Consider the following 20,466-nt stretch of genomic DNA (forward strand, 5'->3'; position numbering starts at 1 on the left):
TGCATCTTTTCCACATGCACCTCAATACATGGTTGCATGCATGTCTTTCTGTTGAGAAAGACCTGAAAATGATGCACAATTAAGATGATTGGGTCCACTTTCAATCTAGAATGACTTATATTTGAAGGCAAATTTTGAGTTCTAGAATGCCCTACATTCCAGGACGGAGGGAGTACTAATGAAATCAAACGACGACCACCAGTATGAAATCGTGAGATTGTAAGGCCAATTTCAGTGGGAGTGTCATAAGAGTGTTATGGACATTAAATTTGCTAACACGTACAAATAGTACGAGGAGAGAGAAGAGATGAGTGTCATGCAATGTGAGAGGAGTGTCATCACCATGACACTCCACTGGCACAGTTCTCTAGTTTTTAGTCTTGGCAACTGTGTCGATGACACTCCCACTGAGACTGGCCTAATGCCGCGGTGCGCATCAGCAAAGGCAATTATGGTGGGAAAAGAAAACACAATAATCTGAAGAAATAATAGTAAGATATTATTAATAATAAGCAAGCATACCAATGCATGCCTATGATTATGACGTTAAAACCAGAAGGATGGAGCACTAGAATGTGCATTTCACGTTCATGGAGCAGGAGCTTATTACCCTCCACGAGTGCTGCGCAAACGGCTAAGACGTACTAGTATGGTAGCAGCATTAGAAATACCCAATAATTGATGGAGTACAAATAATAGGACCTGTAGAAAACTATTCATGCAGTTATATGCTTCGCCTTCCACCAGAAAATATATATTTAGGACGATCTCTGGTTCTATATAGCATCTCATGCAAAGATATATATGGTAAAATTGTCACCAAATATTATTAATTTTGAAGCACGCAGCATCAATCTCCAGTTTAACAAACGGTACGGAAATCAAACCTCACAAACTGATCCACACACAAACATTTCATGAAAACACAGCGTCATCAGATGGTTTGATGTGGCGCGCACAATTATTCTTGTGCATTTATTCTTAAACGGCAGCGCATGATAGTTTATAAACTAGTTGTCATGCAGGCTCCTCTTGAAAATCATATTCCCAAATCTAAATGAAACCAGGGGGCAGCTTATCCATCTCACGGAGCATCGGACGATATGCAACCGGTGCAGACCACCATCCTCTTCCCTGTCCCCATCCTCCTCCCCTCCCCCTCCCCATTCCTCTTCCCCTCGTCCTCCTGGTAGTGCTCCCTGCAAAATATTGGGTCAAGAATAAGAGATCTCAAATATACCACTCAATGTTCAACAAGATAATAGAATACCATATTTTTTGCGTAAGTTGAAAAGGAAACACTTCATATCTCCATTTTAAATGTACTAGACAATGCTCTTCTAACTATATTATTATTGACATCTGACATAAAAGGAATGAAGGTATGTGTTTCAAGTCTACGATGTAAAAATATTTTTTTGGCAATGTGACGTAATATTGAAAATGCATTGTTCGAATCCATACCACCACTTTCAGCATCATCAAAGTCCATTGTTCTCTGCAACACCAAAGAATGCATCAAAACAATATTCATCAAATAAATACAAAACAATAAGTATGTGTATAATGAAAAGGGAAAATTCGACCAGCATTATATTGTTGTTTAAAGTACAAAATTTTCTTACCCACAACATACATATATAAAAGGTGTCAGTTTACAATTTTTATTTTCAATTTATGCAAGTGTTAACACAAAACTGCTAGCGGGAATTTCAACTTTGAACTTTCTATTTGAGAAAACCAGACTTCCAACTTTAGAACACAGAAAAGGGAAGCTACTATTGGGTAAAAGAAAATACAAGTACCTTCAATAGAATTTTCTAGAAAAAAATTAGTACCTTATGCAATTTTCTTCCTTCGAACATGTCTGCTCCTTCTGACAATGCCTCTAGAAATGCTTCAACTTTAGGTTTCGAGCGGAACATCCTTGTGTATTCCCGATGAGAGTAGAACTACAGGAAACAAATGTTACTAGCTAACAGGTTTGGGATTTGTACCAACCACTCATAAGTAAAATAACATATCGAGCTAATACATAATTAGTTAAATGTGCTAGATTATAATCATATACAACACTATGCCTCGAGCTAGTATAATATCACACAATTAATTGTGTGTGTGCAAGTTGTTGACTTGGTGGCCAAATTGTAGCCAGATTGTGCGAATCACATTGCAATGCTAGTTGCTTTTTGATACAATGAAATATCTATCATAGTTAGATTGAATAATATAAGAAAGACCGTTTATTGGAAAGAGAACATTACTTGAAATTGCAATTTCCATGATTGCATATGCGAAAGTTCAGTTTCCTAGCTCTTCACATTTTCTTCTAGTAATAAAAGCTTTTAAGGTTATGGACACTTCCTAACTATCCGTTTTATCTATGGTAGAGCGATGGCTTTCGCATTAGCAAAGGCATAGCCTATACATATGAACATTGTGATTCAATTTGGTGGTTCATGAGTTATTCCACTTGATCACCGTGTATCAAAAAAAGGCTATTATACTCTCTCATACGCTTTCATTTTATGGATCTTTACTTTTTACTATTGTCGCACTTCATCAATGCTAATTGGTGTTTCATAGACCGTTGTGCGAGTTTCATTGACCCATTTGAGGTTGCCATCTCCCACCCACAATAACTTCCTCGGTTACTTGTTAACAAATTCAAGGACCTCCTTTGTAGTGCTCAAGGCCATCAAGAGGTAGATCAGTTAGGAAGAGAGAGGGTTGACTTTATTACTTCATCCACATTGCCCTCCCCTTCCGCTTGCATCTCGTTGCGACCCCCATCACCTCGACAAGCTAGTTGTAGCCTTATTGGCGAGTGGATAGAAGTCAACTTTCTATAATCACTTGATGCTAAGCGATAGTCTGAGGTACTTGATTGAGAAGTTTGCTCGCACCAGCTGCAATTTTCTAGAGAGCCAAACTAATATGCAAGAGTGCTACCACATATAGAAATGTAGTAGATCAAGAATCCTCCGGGATATCTTCCAGATCAAGTCACTCATGACATATCGGTGCCATTGAGGATTTTTGCACATTTATTTATAGTCTTGTTACATCACCAAAGGGTTAGAGAAGATGTCTCAAAGTGGTCACTTCATGCTTAGCTGTCTTTTTGAAAATGACCGCATCATCAACATACCTGGTGATGGGGGAGTAAACCCAGGACCCCTAACGGGCCCGACTTGTATAGAACAAGACCCAGCAAACCTACTGGGCCGAAGACGGGACGGCCCGCTAACCCGCATTGGGAGATGGCTTCACTGCTAAGCCAATGGGTTCAGGAGCCCGACCTCCCGGGACACATGGCGGCTCCCCGACCTAGCGCCCTGGGTCGGAGCCATGCCAGTTGCCTGAGACGTGCGTTCCAAGGGCGCCGCGCCTCCTGACAGGCGTGCCGGCCAAGACAGGATCCGTGCAAGCCCCAAGGCACCAGCCCTCCTTATCTTGTGGCAAGGGCCAAGCCAGCAGGACTCCCTGACAAGGAGACAGCGCCGCTCGCATGGGCCCCTTGATACATCGGGAGGGGCGTCCGCAGACGCTGCCTCCGCTCGCCGTAATGATGGCTGCCTCTGTGCACCGCCTCATTATGACAGCGACCGTGATCGGACGGCCCCGGCCAGGCCTCGGTAATTCCCCCCTCACCGGGCGCGTTGTCCGGTGACAGAGCTATGTAAGATAGCCCCGCAGGTAAGGAACGCAGGCTCCGGCGGACAAGACCGGAGGAGACCCCCAAGCGACCGCCCGAGTGGTCTCGCTGCCCCGACTGAGCCAGGATGGGACAGCGCCGGGGGAACACGCCGCTCAAGGAGATTGCCAGGATCATCCCTTGCACCAGAAGATCGCCAAGATCAGGCTCATCCACTCCCGACCGATCGAGTGGGCCCCGACGACTGACAAGGATGAATTGCACCTCGACGGTGCCAAGACACAATGCTAGATATCTGTAAAAGGGGGCCCCACCTTGGACTATAAAAGGGAAGGCCCCCCACATAGGAATGGGTTGGACTCCCACGGGTTCGACACTGCTAGACCAGCTTGTAAGCTCCCTTCTGAACTTTGAGCACCCGGGCTCGAGAGCAATAGAGCAAGAACACCACCCCCCATACTGGACGTAGGGCATTCCAGGCCCGAACCAGTCTAAATCCTCGAGTCTTTGCGTGCTAGACCATATCCGATCAAGCGCACAACTAACAAGCAATCGAGTAGTTTTGTAGTCGCCCATTTCCCGCAGCGACACCTGGAGACAAGTAGCCTTGCATGGTTTCTAGTGACCTAGTTTAGGATGTCTGCCTTGGAGGCCAGGTTGAGAAAGTGCTGCAGCGGGTCAATGCAAGTATGACGAGGAGTGGCGAGAGCGGGTATCTTTTTCTGAAAGATTGCGAGAGCGGGTCTCCTTGTCATAGTCCTCAACCATTGGCAATTAGTGATCCCGGAATGCCGTTAAGCAACACATGTTGACACGGCAATGGAGAAGGTTGCGGAAATCTAGTCCCACCATCTTTGTGTGTGTGTGGGGGGGGGCAGTATAAGCGATAGCAAATAATTAAGTAAAACAAGTTGAACACTTTTGAGATTTCTAGCTTTTTCAACATATTATCATTTTGTGTTAGTCAAAGTACCATATTGAGCTGCGAACATAGAAGAAGTTACCATGGATGTCACAATCGCGAATGAAAGCACTTTCGCTTTTAGAAATGATGTCGTGCATCGCTGACACTAGGCATAGGCCCAGAAACTTAGATCCTGTTTGGCATGGCTCCAACTCCACATTTTTTTTGCTCCACTCTAAAACTCCAGCTTAAGCATGCTCTAGGTAGAGTTGGAGCTACATGGATAGGGTGTTTGGCTACCTAGCACCAAAAAAGGATTTTGAAGGTGGTTTGCCATTCTTACCCTTTCTTATGGCAGGATGGGGGTGTGGACAAAGTGTCATGGGATGAGGGGGCAGCGACAACAATGAGCCATGGGATGAGGGTGCAGCAGCAAGGGCGAGTAGCAAGATGGGGGCGTGGTGGCGAGACGGGATGCGGCAAGGGCAAGCTGTGGGAGGGGCCGCTGGATGGTGGAATGAGCGGCTGTGGGGTGCCGTGAGGGCAAGAGGTTGCAGGGTTGCGGTGAGGGCGAGGAGGCATAGGACGGGTGGCAGCGAGGTGTGAGGACCCGTAGGACAGGGCGTGGTAGTGGGATGGGCGGCGGCGAGGGTGAGGTCATGAGGAGCCGTGGTATGGGGCATGGTGGTAGCGGCAGGATGGGCGATGAGGAGGGCGAGGGGGTGTGGGACTATGTGCAGCGACAGGGTAGACGGTGAGGAGGGCTAGGTGCCACAGACGGGGCACAGTGGCTGGCGACGGCACGACAATGAGACGAGGGCGCAGTTGGGGGCTTGCAGAGGGAGGTTGGGAGACAGAGGTGGGAAGGAAAAAACAAACTGTTTTCTTGTGTAACCGATAGCAGTGGTGGGTAAGTTCCTCCAAACTTCACGTCTAGGTTGATTTGAGAGTATATTTGAGCAGCTGGAGAGGTGCTCCATTAAAATGAACTAGGGTTCCACCAACTACATGGAGTTAGGTTGCTCCATCAATTTTTGGAGCTGAGGTGTTTGGCTAGCTCTACTCAACTCTGGAGTGGAGTTTGGAGTTGGAGCCATACCAAACAGGGCCTTAGTGAGCAGCTTCACCATGCTATGAATGAGACTAACCATCCTATATATGTGATCTTGTTTGGGCTTCTTTCTTTGGTATTAGGATGTTTGCCGAGTTCAAAAGGTTGAGATTTAGACAGCGGAGGTCATAAATGGAGTTAATGGTTGTCACTAGGTCTTCTTTGATGATCTCCCCATAGGTCTTGAAGAAATTCCAGTGAAGCCATCCAGCCCCCACGCCTTGTCCGACGGTGTCAGAGAGATAGCATTCAAGATTTCTTCATTTGTAAAAGGTGCATCTAGGTGGGAAAGATCATAGAGTTGTATATTCAGGGCCTCCCAAATGAAACCTATCATTTGTGCATGTGGGGATCCCATGATGAAGATGTACTCATTAACCATAGAGGTTTTATCATCATACAATATGACCCATTCTCACTCATTTTGTAAGTGCCAAATATGGGTTTTCTTCATGCGCATGTTTATTTTAGATGGAAAAATGTTGTGTTTGTATCACCCTCCTTTAGGTTGGTGACCCAATAGGCCCATATTTTCCTAGCCCTCTCAATGACAACAAGCCACATAACTTGACGCTTGAGACATTTTCTCACTTAGAACACAACATCAAAGAGTTCCCTACTTTCCTGTGCAATATCCAGGTACTCGATTATTTCCTAGACCATGTGTAGTTTTTATGTGTTCTCATAGAGGATGGACTGGCTCAATTTGTGCAAATATTATGATGTCTTAGCAAGCTTGTAGTGCAGGACGCAAGTTGGTTGAGTGTGTGTTGTTGGATCATTCCAAATTCTTCAAATTTCATCCATAGATCCGGTTATTTTGGTTAGTGGAAGGACGCGGTTGACATGCCAATCAAATTGATGAGGAGAAGCACACATTGATTTGACATGTGGTGGCAAGTGCTTTCGTATGCCATGTTATTCAAACTCGAGGTCCTAGCTTTTATCCAGAAGGATGGCATATCGGAATTTTCTCATTCTTCCCAAGCATAGGTTTCAGTTATTTTAATTGCATGCTCGATAAATTAAGTTGAAATAATCAAGGACTAATCATTTGTGGCCGTTTGAGGGCATAATGCTTCTCAATTCTTTTAGGAAGGTAGGTTTGCGGCTATGACAAGATTTGCCATAACAACCGTGATGATGAATAAGGTAGCGCATTCCTTCATTAACACTGACGCTTGGATGTCCCGTAATTCAACGTAATTGTCATTCCAAATTAACAGGATGCCTCCTCTGGTGCTAGCTACACGTTCGTAGCTGAAATTGTTGTGTTTGTAGCCTCCCAAGAAGGCAACCAAAGCTCCATTAATAGAAGTTGACTTGGTCTCTAGAAGGCATGCAAGTTGGCAGAAGCTTGAAGCCAACATTTTGTGCATACTTATCCAACAATATCAAGATTTGGCATTTCCATGGCACTAACAATGAACTCCGCGGTGCCAAACCAGTGAAGAACCACTGCTAGACTATAGGTTTATAGAAAACAAGCATACTCAATGAGGAGCAAATGAGCCACCAGTCAATAGAGCACATCACAGATACTGATACCATCAAATGCCCATGAAATTCTGGACAAAGCCATACAAATTTATATGAGCGACTGCGATGAGCTCATTACTTAACTACAAATTTTAGATGACATGACCAAGGGACATGACATGAAGAAAGACATAGAAGCGTTGAGCTTTGGCGGAAAGAAGTCACATATTAGCCTCGACAATCAATGTTTGCACCTCTTCAATATCACCACCAACTCGCTCATTCATTGCCTCATCTAGTTGAGTGTAGGGGGGTGCCAAAGAGTGTAGTGAGGGCCACGATGATGTGAGGTGGAAGGGGACCGCAGAACATGGTGATGTAGTTGTTCATGACCTCCTTGAGCGGCGCATGCTCTTCTTCAAGTAGGTATAAACACCAACATAGGTTGATTTGTGCCTTCTTCACCATTGATGTAGTTGAGCTCTTCGCCAGCTTAGCACTTCTACAAACCTTGGACATATTGTAGACTCAGAGGCAATGAGTTTGCACTTGGCGCGACACCTTAGGCCACTCCTGCAGGATTGGCCCTGGGGGCATGGCAAAGAATACATCCAGCCCTAAAGCCGATGAGGGTCCTAGAGTGCCTCCATGTCACGTTCGGAGCCACATGTATGCATGGGTAGCATGTAAGGGGATGTGTGGCAGTGGCCTCTCAAGCAGCAATGTGGCCGCAAGTTGTAACTTGGTTGAGCCTTGTTGCACATGGCTTAAAGATTTCTCTTTCAAGTGGTCTTATTTCCTACTACATTGAGTCTTTGTCTTGAGCAAATCCCCATGACAAATATACCCAACTTTATTGAATTGTGTCATCACTGGTGATAATTCGAATTGAACCACTTTATATATTAAGAGGTAATTTCACAAGGGATATTTACGTGCATTATGCTTAATTTAATCCATCCTCTAACAATATCATTATTTTTTCTTAGAGCTTGAGTCTAGTGATATGCTTGTTCATGATTTTGCTCTTAGATTTGAGTCTTTAACTTGTATGCCCTTATGAAAATTGTTCTTGACCTCCATGCCCCTAAAAAAAATCACTCACACATGTATGCCCTGGCGTCAAGTTTTCTTTACCCCCGTGCCCTTTTGGACGAAATGGACTGTGATGGAGGCTAACAGAGTTGGGAAAAGATAATTTTGCCCTTATGTGGGGGGAGGTGCTAGATAAAGGAGTTAGGGAGTTCGGCCAGGAGGTCAGCCACGATGGGCACCAGGTCCTTGCAAGGCACGGCCTTCTTGTACACGTCCACTGGGTGTGAGTCGCTGCCGATGCGGCTGCCGATGAAGAGGTTCGCCGACTCGCAGATGTTGTCGTCGCTGTCCTTGGTGAGGCAGCCCATGAAGCCGATGCCGGCCACCTGCACCTGGCTGCAGCTATTGGGGCAGCCGGTCCAGTGCATCCACACCACCCGAGGCACGACCACCCGCTTCTCCACCTTCCGCATCACTTGCAGTGCCCGCACCTTGGTCTAGATGATGGCGTGGCCACAGAACTGGCTGCCCGTGCATGCCACAAGGCCCTTGCATTGAGCAGCAGGCGATGACTATGGCGAAAGGCGCTCCCATAGCAGCGGCTCTGCGAGTAGCGCGTCGCTCCTCTTGTTGCTGACGTTGGGGGCACGATGTTCTGCTCCACCATGAGACGGAGCTCGCCAGAGCTGTACTGGTCGATAGGTTGCACGAGCTTGAATATGTCCCTGTTCTTCTATTGCCGAGGTCCCTGTATGCCTCGAGGATGGCCTTGCAGACCAGGATGCTGTCGTCACTGGGGACGCAGGCGTTGAGCGGCAACGCCTCGCCCCACCTCTTGGGGTCGATGAACCCGCCCACCAGGAGATTGAAGCTGAACCTGCCATCCTTGACCGCCGGCATGTAAGCTAGGTCGTTGATGTGCGGGTGCCTCGCCGTGGGGGTGCTCGCCTGGGCCTGGGACGTGTCGATGACCAGTCAGATGCGGCACCGTGCGAACCTCGGTGGGTGACAGATAGGCGGCAGTAGGGTGGCGGATGGCAGGTGGAGGCTCTGCCTTGCCCGCATGGAGGCCCTGCCCCGCCCTCACCCGCCAGCCAGCCTCGCCCCGCGGAGGCCCTGCCCCACCCGCGCCCGCTGGCCGGGATCTCAAGGAAAGGGGCACTGGCCAGGATCTCAGGGAGGGGGCGCCCAAGGGGAAGGGCGAGGGATGGAGTGCATGACCGACAGAGGCGGCAGCGCGAGCTACGAAGACCTAGGAGTGGGAGAGCTGGAGGAGGCGCCAGTGGCAGCGTCTGAGGTGGGCTCGGGCAGGAGGGTCGCGGGTGGGAAAAATCTGGGAGGGGATTGAGGGTAGGGTTGATGGGATGAGGGGCAATATGGACATTTCACTAGGTTGGTCCCACTGGTCAGAGCTACTAAATTGTTATCTTCTAACAGAACATGGATGGAAGGGCACAGGGGTAAAGAAAACTTGGCACCAGGGCATACATGCACGAGTTAATTTTTTAGGGGTATGGAGGTCAAGAGTAATTTTTATAAAGGCATACATGTTAAAGACTCCTTAGATTTTGGGGGAAAAGCTATAAACCCAAAGTAACACAATACTTTTGGGTCTTCCCTTTCCCGAAGCTAAAGTATCAAAAGGCTCCAATTGGACTACTACCCAGAAGCAAGATAAATTTTGGTTCCCTAACTGTTGTGGGTTGCAGACTTGCAATCATCTTGGACACCATAGAGATCGCAACAAAGTAGCCACTACTCATCCTAGACTCTTGGATGGTGCCTTGTCGGGACCAAGTTATTAGTAACATGTTTCCTCTCAACCTGTCACTAATGTCATGTTAGAGATGTGTTATATTTCACATCACTAGATTGGGTGTGTTCTTTCCAGATTTCTGACATAGTGTTGCAGTAATCCTAGTTACCAGAGTTCATCACAAATGAGCCATTACTACCATTAAATAAGTTCCTCAAATACTTTTCTATTTCCCCTTCCACCTATCATTCAACACTTCGTCCTCTGAAACCTTTTATATTGTGCAACTTCCTCCCCAACATTGTGCACCATTGTTCTTCTTGATGGTGTGCCATGTTCTCAACATAGAGCTTTTCCTCAATGATTGTATTAGCCTACATGTGCTCGTCCCTTTCATGATTGAAGTAACCACGGGCATGGTATTATCCAATGATGGCACCGCCCTAGCTTTTCCCTAATGTGGTGTCCTAGGCGTCACATGCCATCAACTTAGTAGTGGTCCCCAACATTCTTTTAACTCATGCCTATCTTGTGTAACACATGCCTATTGCGAGTTGCTTAATGGCATCAAGCTGGAGTAGCTTTAGCAAAATTAGTTTCTCAAGTGCATAAGACAAAAGATGCTTTTGTAAAAGTAACTTTGGAAAAGTAGCTTCTCACAGTCACAATGCACAAGCAATTGCAAAAGTGCCTTTCCATGAAAGTTTAAACTTTAAGTGCATAAGACAAAAGAAGTTTTTTGGAAAAGTAGCTTATCATGGTCACAATGCACAAGCAATTGTAAAAGTGCCTTTACATGAAAGTTTGAACTTTAAGTAAAAGTCCTAAGTTGATTTCTCGCCCCTTTAATGATTGAAGTAATCCACGGGCACGGTATCATCCAATGATGGCACCACCCTAGCTTTTCCCTAATGTGGTGTCCTAGACGTCACATGTCATCAACTTAGTAGTGGTCATCAGTGTTCTTCTAACTCATGCCTATCTTGTGTAACACATGCCTATTGCGAGTTGTCTAATGACATCAAGCTGGAGTAGCTTTAATAAAAATTAGTTTCTCAAATGCATAAGACAAAAGATGCTTTTGTAAAAGTGACTTTGTAAAAGTAGTTTCTCACAGTCACAATGCACAAGCAATTGCAAAAGTGCATTTACATGAAAGTTTAAACTTTAAGTGCATAAGACAAAAGATGCTTTGGAAAAGTAGCTTCTCACACAGTCACAATGCACACGCAATTGTAAAAGTGCCTTTACATGAAAGTTTGAACTTTAAGTACAAGTTCTAAGTTTGCTTATCCCTTTAATGATTGAAGTAACCCACGGGCACGACATCGTCCAATGATGGCACCACCCTAGCTTTTCCCTAATGTGGTATCCTAGACATCACATGTCATCAACTTAATAGTGGCCCCCAATATTCTTCTAACTCTGCCTATCGTGTGTAACACATGCATATTGTCAGTTTCCTAACGACATATACAAGCAAGAGCAGCTTTAATAGAACTAGTTTCTCAAGTGAATGCTTTTGTAAAAGTAACTTTGGAAAAGTAGCTTCTCACGATCACAATGCACAAGCAACTTTTTTTTTTTGCAAAAGTACCTTTACATGAAACTTTAATCTTTAAGTAAAAGTTCTAAATTCTTTTGCATACATCATAAATATAATTATATGGCACTTAGTAAGCAGAAAAGGCAGGCTACTTACAGATATAAAAAATTGATATAGTCTAAACAACTTCACTTTGGATAGAATTAGAGGTTTGTTGCATCTTCACATCTAAATCCCTATAGGACTTTACTCACCTTAACTCATACTTTGTAATATTTTTACCACAAACTTTATATGCTGATCATTGTATGAATAATCATAAATAACTAATCTTTTTAACAAGGTGTATTACTCTATTCATTTTGTATATCTTGGGACATAGATTCAAGAGCTCTCATCCATTGGACATTAACTCTACGTCCATCAATGTTTGTTATTGGAAACCACACCAACCAATACTCCTCTAAAGACAAATAGCTAGAATGAAAGAGAGGTTTCCATATGTGGTTGAAAACTTCAAGATACAACAGAACTTAAATCACTTACCCAGTCATGCCGCCCATCTGGCCTTTCCCTTTGGAATGCCTTCCAATCTTCAACGTTGCATAAAGGATGTTCCTCCATCCATATAGGTGTTGGAACTTCATATAGCCCCAAGTACACATCATTTGTACTTGAATCTTCCATTGAAGTTAGCTTGGTTGGGGCTTGGCTAGTTGTAGGTACTAGAAGAGAGTAAGGGGATATAAATAAGGCGAAGCCTAGTGTTCTACTGAAGGGAAGAGCTGAATATATAGAGGAAAAAAGGAGAACTAGATTTTGTCCTATTCTATTTTTAATTAATTTAATACAAAACTTCTAAAAAACAAACTATTCCATAGAGCACTCGTCTCTTCTAGGCGATTTTATAGTATTTGTTACATAGATGTTATTTGGCTGTAACCTGCTTTGTTTGGATCTCCACCATCATTACTAGGTTTTTAGTCACAAAATATAATCTATCTATGGATGGAAGGTTGGTTTTTAGATAGCCCATCATTTATTGTTGTTGCTACAATCAATGCGCTTTATGGTATAAAGCCAAGCCAAATCTACCTTAATATATCAGATCTATACAATTAATCCCACGAATACTATTTAGATCCTCAAAAGATCTCTCCATATTCATCCAGATCATTGAAATATGATTTATCTATAAGCAATATACAAAATTATCTTGTTTGGAGCCATGCAATCAAGGTTGGAAGACAATTGATAACATGATCGATGGACGACGCATGTAATGGAAGTTAGTAATAGCTCATCATTAACTTTTGGCTCCCAATACGATAAGGTGTCAGTGAAGCTATATCTATGGTATCTATTCAATCCATCCCTACTAACATTATTTAATTTCTTAAAAGATATCTCCATGTTTACTCGCACTCTGGCAAACAAGCAATCATTTATTTCTTTCTATGATCAATACTATGTATACTCTTTAAAACGAAATCTAAAATCCATAATATCTATATAAATTATTCTTGCTAACTTATTTCCTCAAAGATCTCTCAACATTCATCCACATCATTAAAATAAGATAACAGGGATGAAGACGGATTCTGTTTTTCTACATGTATCTCATATTTGCACGAAAAGGAAATATGATACAAAAATATGGGAACAGGACAAGAAACAGGGAAGAGTATATACCACTCGTATTAGCAAGATCTTGTTTTCATCCAGAATGGACCCGTATTTTTCCCATTTTTAATCTATCCAAGATAGGTCCATCCTTTTTTTTAAGGAAAGATAGGTCCATCCTAATTGAAGCCATAATGCCTATGTGAAGTGTCGTGCATTTATGAGCATTGTGTGTGTGTGTGTGTGTGTGTGTGTGTGTGTGTGTGTGTGTGTGTGTGTGTGTGTGTGTTGCATTGTGAGTCATGGTCATGGAGTTCATACTAAAATCTTTCATCCCAATCTGGCTATCTAAGTTCCCGATTTCCATCCATTTGTACTATATTTCTGTCAGTATTTGTTTGTCTCCAGATACCGTGTATGCTGATCGAAGTCCGCTACCGGTCATCCCGGTCCTACTTATGTTTCCAATGAAAAAGTATGACAGCAAAATAGGCAGGGGGTTTCCCGCCCAATTCGTCTGTCATCCCTATTGATAGTTGCGCTATCTTCGTCATGCATTTAGATCTAGTCCTTCATACCATCCTCCATGCCACCCATCTTCATTAGATTGTATATTCTTTCTCTAATCCCTCCCTTGTAAGTATAGGCTCATTGAGTAAATGAAGTACCGCTCTTCATAGACCCATCCCACTGAGAGCACTCCCTACATCTAGTGCATGAAGTGCTGTCATAACCCAAATCTGATCTCCACCTACGTAGACCATCTGATCCTCATCTAGTCATTGTCTTCACTTTTTTTTACCTTGAGAATTGATTTATGGTATAAATTTAAAGATAGAATATTGATATTATGAGGTTGTAGCTCTAATGTGGTGATTTGGTGTATGTATAACGATATTATTCTTTGAGAAAAAATGGTTTGCCTAGTTTATGCAGGTTAGATTCAGATGAGCATACTTACTACGGTTTTGGTCATTGTTGCAATGTGACGACATAAGGGAGCACTCCATTTGGCAAGTAAAGTACTAAAGGTCACTGCTTTGGATATTTTTTGCCAAGAATGGATGGTGAAGCAATGATAGACTATGCTTTTGATTTACTTTCATTTGGGTATTTTTTTCTTATTATTTTGCTCAGCCTGGATCTTGAAAATACTGTAAAACTTAGCTATGTGTGTTGCTGAGGTCTGAATTTATTTAGTTATTTAAAACCATGAAAAAATAGCGCGCTAAGCGCCGCTATAGCGCACCAAAGCAAACGCCGCGACGCAATTTCACTTTTTTGCGCTATTGCCGCTATTGCGCGCTATAGCGCCGCTAAACGCATTTAGCGCCATAGCGCGTTATCCATACGCTATTGGCAAAATTGCCGATTTGATCATTTCTTATGATAATTTGCGTTTCTTATGATAATTTCTGATGATAATTTGCCGATTAGCTCATTTCTTATGGTAATTTGCGGTCCACTTAACAAATAGCGCGCTATAGCGCGGCCATAGCGCTGCTATAGCGCGCTATTTGGAACACAACAAGCTAACACTACTGCGTGTAGCTGTCACTATAGCGCGGTCATAGCGCCGCTATAGCGGCCGCTATAGCGGCAATAGCGGCCAGAACATGGAAATGCTAAATTCGATAGCTCGCTATTTAAATCATGGGTTTAAAAAACTGTTATGTACTCAGAACACATTTAATTAGTTGCCCACGCTCCTGCAGCCATCACCTGATCCCCATCAACCTTGGCATGTTTGTGCAGTATTGCGGTAGAAGAGCTGCCGGTCCCGGCATATCATATAGTATTGAGCATTATTGATAACGTTCATACTACTCTTCTTGCGTTTCCCCACATTTACTATATTTTTTGTTGAATACACAAAATATTTGCACATCATTGTATTAAGATAGAAGAATGAACAAAGTTTACACCACAGGTCGCATTTAATGCGCACTGGCCAGTCTCAAACTGATTTAAAAGATAAGAACTGCAAGCCGAAAACAAAAAAAAACACAAAAACTTCACAGCCTAGTCAGAAACTAAACAACCCAGGTTCTTTGTTCAAGCATTGATCAAGAGCTCGGCTTCTCTTCGAATGCTCGCCAATAGATGAGGGACTCACATTTACTTTATTACTAGGCGATACCCCGCGCGTTGCTGCGAGATTTCTTAAATAAATTTTTAAGGTGAAATTTAAAAGTAGAAACACTAAAGTGATTGCATAGCAACATTCACTGAAAATTGGTGGAAGATATAAATAGATGGTCGTAGTGGATAGTGATGTGGAGTCTGATATAATGAGTTCCTATATGATGTGGATATATAGCTTGCATGTTGAGAGAAATAGATGATATGAATTTTACTTGCATGTTATATCTTTTATGGATATGGTAACAATTGATAAGCTAATAGAAGAAACACCAATAGAATATTTGATCATATTATAGAAGAATTGGTGATGAGAAAAATAGTGTATGTATATGAATTTACATTAATAGATTAAAGATTAAAAATATTGCACATAGCAGAGATGACATGGATATTTTTTGTTTATCGGATCTGGTAAAAATCAATACGCTAGTAGAAGAAACACCAACAGAATATTTCATCACATTATGGAAGAATAGGTGATGAAAAGAATAGAGTATGTATATGATTTATATTGGTAGATTAAAGATAAAAATTGCACGTATATAGAGATACGATATGGATATTTTTTGTAATTAATATGGAAATATGAATACATTGTATGAAAGGATTGCGAGTGAGATACTTAGTGGGGACTAATGTGGACACTTTGCATGAAAAGAAAAATAGTTAGTGGGTGTCAGCTATATAGGTTACTAGGTGATACCCCGCGCGTTGCTGCGGTGATTTTAAATGAATGTTCTCTATTGCCTTGGGGATGGCATTGGTTAGTGGAAGTTCCCTGTTGTACTCATATATAAGTTGACAACTCATGATTTGGATTAGGACTTGTGGTTTCTTGGTGCCTCCCCGGCTTCAAGAGCCAAGAGCCGTCTCTTCTTGTAATTGGCCTTGAAGCAGGCCTGCCTGAGCCTCTTGGTCTTCTCCTCGAGCTGCACGTACACTGTCACCCTTAACTGCTCCTTGGTCGCCTTGCCCGCCTCCTGCAGGACCTGCATGGCCATCAAACAGCATCACAAAGCTTACGTGTCAATAAAATTCTATCAGATGCAGAGCATTGCAAATTGAAACTATGGGTAGCGACATAGGACACCTGGACATTGTTGATGAGGGCCTACATGCTCTTCATCTTGCGGTGCGGCCACTTGGGGATGCCCATCTCCGTGCAGTGCTTTTTCAGGAGGGTGAGGGGACGTTGAGCTCTCGCACCGCTTGCATGATCGACATGTAGAAGTATTGCGAGTCTGCGACAGGAGGTCGAAAGTCAAGGCCTTCTCACCTCATCCGGCATGGTCTGCTCCAACGACCTTGGAGGGCTGCGAGTCTGCGACAGGAGCTCAAAAGTCAAGGCCTTCTCATCTTATCCGGCATGGTCTGCTCCGACGACCTTGCAGGGCGGCGCTTCCTTCACCTCACTGTGACACAGCAGCGGCAGGTTCTTTGGCCTTGGTCCTCTTTCTTGGTGTTTGTTTGCTCCATCTCATCCCAGTGCCTCAGCACATCGTCTTCAAAGATGGCGTCGAGCTCGCCTGCGTCTAACCTCTCGGAAGAAAAAAAACAAACCTGAATCTGCATAGAAGATTAAAAAAAAGGAAGCTTTGAATCTCTGTTCTAACGTCAATGCAAACAGAAGCAAACAGTGGTAGTGAATGGAATCCGCAAGAGAGATTTAAAAAAGAAGAAGAAGCACCTTTGAACATCTGATCAGATCGCAGCGCCGGACTGAATCAAAGTCACACAGACGCAGTACAGGAGGGGGGAGGGGGGGGGGGCTGCTCTTCTTCAAACAACAGAGTAGCGGTGGAAACGTAAGTGATTGCTAGGCATGAATGCTATTAGTGCCAAGAACGGCTCCACTAATTAGCATGAACGACATGAATTGCTGGGTGGAGGAATGGAAGCTAGAGAGGCAGAAGAACGGCTCCACTAATTAGCATGAATGACATGAATTGCTAGGCTGAGGAGTGGAAGCGAGAGAGGCAGGACATGCGGAAGAGAGAGCAGCGGGGGTGTGCGAGCCGGGCGGGTGCGTGTGCGAGCGACAGAGGCAGGACGGGCACGCGACACTGGCAGGCGTGGCGGGAGGTGCGCGGCCAAGGTGTGGCGGGAGGCGCGCGGCACGGGCGGGCAAGGCGGGGAGGCGCACAGCCGAGGTGCAGCGGGAGGTGCGCGGCCAGAAAGCATGGCAGGCAGGTGTGCGAGCAACATTGGCTGGATGTAGGTGCGGAGGGAGGGAGTGGGACTTGAATGCCTTGCTGCCGTTGGATTAGAGATCGGGTGGTTAAAAAGAATCAAGGTGACATGGCTGCACCAGGTGTTAGAGAAATAGCAATTAAAGAGTTGTAGATATAGATTCTAGCATACCACCACCAACACATCGGAAGAATAATTTCTTGTTGTCTTTCCTTAGTGAAGCTTCATATTGTTTCCCAGAAAATCATGTATGTGCTGATCGTTCAGCTGCCAGCATTAATCTTTCCTTGTCCAAGTTCAGAAGTCGGCAATTGAGCTTAACTTCTTTGCATTTGAAAAACAAATGGCTTGCATCTTCATCAAACCGGTGGCACATGGGGCAAATTATATCAAGGTTGTCTCTTCTTGCAAAGTTACGCCTAACCGTCAACGAATTATGAGCCAATTGCCTAACAAAAATCTTAAAATTTATTTGCCATTTTGCCACATCCAACTTCCATATTTTCTTCCAGTTACAGTTGACAGGTTCAGTGCTAGAGCAGGACACATCAACATTGTTTTCACGATATTTGAGCCATTTGCCAAAGCGTTGGCTGATATGACTGAGAAAAATGCCCCTGGGATCATGTGCCAATCTGGGAAAACTTACGGCCGCCGTTGGTCAGCCGCCTAGCAGTATTCAATTAAAAATATTTGGATAAGGACTTTGAGTCCAACATGCAACAGAAGTCAGCATCAGACGGCTGATCTAGTACAAGCATTTCGATTGGTTCTGGCCCGTAGATCTTTACTTTTGACCCTATATTGTATTTTACTCATATATACAAGTGTAACAACCTCTCCATTCAGACCAGAAACAGGAGACCTGTCGTGTGCTCCTGGAGGTGTCCGGTTTCTTCTCTTCATCAGCGTGTGCATTTTCTTTCAAATTCAAGTTCTTGCCTGTTGCAATTTGCAAACCTCGTCATGTCGATAGGGCACATGCAGTCCAGCTTGTTACTTGGTGCAGCACTGCTGGTAATCTCTGGTTTACTTGATTGGCCTTCTGCTACATCGAGTGGCATTGTTTCATAGATTCAATCATTTTGCAGATGACGAAGGTCACATGAGCTGGTTCTAGGCCCAGCAGGCTCTTCGTTCTGACGCTTGGGGCACTGCTGGTCGTGACCTGCGGGGCTGGAAGCGTCAGCTGCGTCACCCTCGGCTGGGAGTGTTGGAATTGATCTCCAACGGCCAGATCCAAAGATCTGGCCAATCCCTTGATTTGCGCCCTGATCGGGGGCATTCAGCCAAACATGGCTGGTGGGCCCCCGTCGCCCGCGCTATAAAGAATAGGGAGAGGGCCCGGGGCACAGTATCCCAAGTTCACCGCCGCCACAACCCTCTCCCACAGTCCCTACCGATCTAGGGTTAGCGCGAGGCCGACGGGAAGCTCCGCCATCGCGACCACGACGTCCTCCTCCGCCAACCCCGTCATCGGCCAGTGCCGGTGGAGGCCTGAAGGACGCCGGGACTTGCGCCGTCCACTGCCGCCGCCGGATCAGCGCCTCGAAGAGCCGGACTTCCTCGCCTCCATTCTCGGCTCCATCGACGCGATGGCGCCCACCGGCAACGGCTCCTCTGCATCCACTCCCGCGGATGGTCTGTGTCTCTCATCCACCTATCTCTCTCTGTCTCTCTCTTATACTAGATTTAGAATGAATCACTTGATATTACACCTAGAACTTGTACCCCAGTACTCGATTCGTACACTAGATGTGATCCTAGTCTAGAAACAGAGAAGAATACAACCTATCAGGGAGGACAGCGCTGACCTGCGCTCCCTCCTCGACTTCAAGCGCGCGATCACCAACGACCCACGAGGTGCCCTGAGCGCGTGGAACGCCAGCGCCCACTTCTGCCTCTGGAACGGCGTCTGGTGCGGCGGCCGACCGCGCCGCGTCGTGGCGCTGGACCTGGCCGGGCAGGGCCTCTCGGGGCAGATTGCCGCCTCGCTCGGGAACCTGTCGTCCCTCGCCGCCCTCAACCTCTCCACCAACAGTTTCTCCGGCCCGATACCTCTTCACCTCGGCCGACTCACCGAGCTCCGATCGCTTGACCTCAGCTACAACACGTTGCAGGGGAGTATCCCGGGCGCACTCACAAACTGCTCCACCTTGAGGACACTAAACCTGTCGAGGAACTTCCTCGTGGGGCGAATCCCCGCGGAACTCGGCAGGCTATCCAACTTGACGTCTCTGAGCCTTCGCTTCAACAACCTCACCGGGATCATCCCGCCGGAGCTCTGCAACGTCACTTCCCTGAAAGAGCGCCGCCTCACGTACAACCAGCTCGGTGGTAGCATTCCTGCAGGGATTGGGAAGCTGACAGAGCTGAGGACGCTGTCGCTAGCAGAGAATAGGATTTCCGGTGGGATCCCTGAAAGCCTCTTCAATCTATCTCTGCTAGAGTTGCTAAGCTTGATAGGCAATAGGTTAGATGGTCAGCTGCCTCCTGCAATCGGTAACGCCTTCCCTAGCCTCCAGTTTCTTGATCTGGCTACGAACATGATTGAGGGTTCTGTCCCAGCATCACTAGGGAACCTTTCCTCGATCTAAGAGATGGATTTAGAAAAAAAATCGATTTGGAGGGAAAATCCGTGTTCCATTTGGCATGCTTCCTGGCCTCGTTCGGATGGACCTGGAGCTAAACAATCTAGAAGCAAAGGACAGTGCAGACTGGCAGTTCTTCAATGCACTCCGGAACTGTAGCCATCTGCAAATGCTTGGGATCTATGGGAACCAGCTGCAGGGAGTCGTGCCAAGTTACATCGGTAACCTTTCGTCCTCTCTTCGTTACATATCTTTGGGCGGTGATTACAATCTATCAGGTGTTCTCCCCTCGAGCATGGGCAACCTTTGTAACCTGAATTGGGTTGCGTTTGGCCACACCAGTGTAGTAGGCACAATTGGAGAGTGGATTGGGAGGCTGGAAAACTTGCAAGGTTTGTATGTTCCAATGAACAATTTCGTGGGTGCTA

The 20,466-nt window shown here is 45.1% G+C and overlaps 2 protein-coding genes across 2 annotated transcripts; one reads left to right on the plus strand and one right to left on the minus strand.

Moving 5' to 3' along the window:
* Nucleotides 1-1,084: 1,084 nt before the first annotated feature.
* Nucleotides 1,085-12,202, minus strand: LOC120681198. Its single transcript, XM_039962720.1, has 4 exons — nucleotides 12,036-12,202; nucleotides 1,839-1,952; nucleotides 1,368-1,498; nucleotides 1,085-1,199 (listed from the first exon to the last, which is right to left on the minus strand). Exons 1-4 carry the CDS (start codon nucleotides 12,174-12,176, stop codon nucleotides 1,085-1,087), a joined length of 501 nt encoding a protein of 166 aa, XP_039818654.1. The 5' UTR covers nucleotides 12,177-12,202.
* Nucleotides 12,203-16,543: 4,341 nt separating this feature from the next.
* Nucleotides 16,544-20,044, plus strand: LOC120681199 (LRR receptor-like serine/threonine-protein kinase EFR). The gene is made up of 2 exons (XM_039962721.1): nucleotides 16,544-16,626; nucleotides 19,246-20,044. The coding sequence occupies exons 1-2, from the start codon at nucleotides 16,544-16,546 to the stop codon at nucleotides 20,042-20,044; spliced, it is 882 nt and encodes a 293-aa protein (XP_039818655.1).
* The last annotated feature ends 422 nt before the right edge of the window (nucleotides 20,045-20,466 follow it).

The sequence above is a fragment of the Panicum virgatum genome, chromosome 7N (assembly GCF_016808335.1).
Source record: "Panicum virgatum strain AP13 chromosome 7N, P.virgatum_v5, whole genome shotgun sequence".
Classification (NCBI taxonomy): domain Eukaryota; kingdom Viridiplantae; phylum Streptophyta; class Magnoliopsida; order Poales; family Poaceae; genus Panicum; species Panicum virgatum.

Bases quoted from the DNA above. Each gene is read 5' to 3' on its own strand.
- LOC120681198 (XM_039962720.1), bottom strand. From the start codon at position 12,176: ATGGAAGATTCAAGTACAAATGATGTGTACTTGGGGCTATATGAAGTT. The intron at 1,953-12,035 runs GTAAGTGATTTA...TGTTTCCTGTAG, and splicing joins CAGATGGGCGGCATGACTGG to TTCTACTCTCATCGGGAATA. The intron at 1,499-1,838 runs GTACTAATTTTT...TTGGTGTTGCAG, and splicing joins AAGGAAGAAAATTGCATAAG to AGAACAATGGACTTTGATGA.
- LOC120681199 (XM_039962721.1), top strand. From the start codon at position 16,544: ATGGTCTGCTCCAACGACCTTGGAGGGCTGCGAGTCTGCGACAGGAGC. The intron at 16,627-19,245 runs GTCTGCTCCGAC...ACAACCTATCAG, and splicing joins TTCTCATCTTATCCGGCATG to GGAGGACAGCGCTGACCTGC.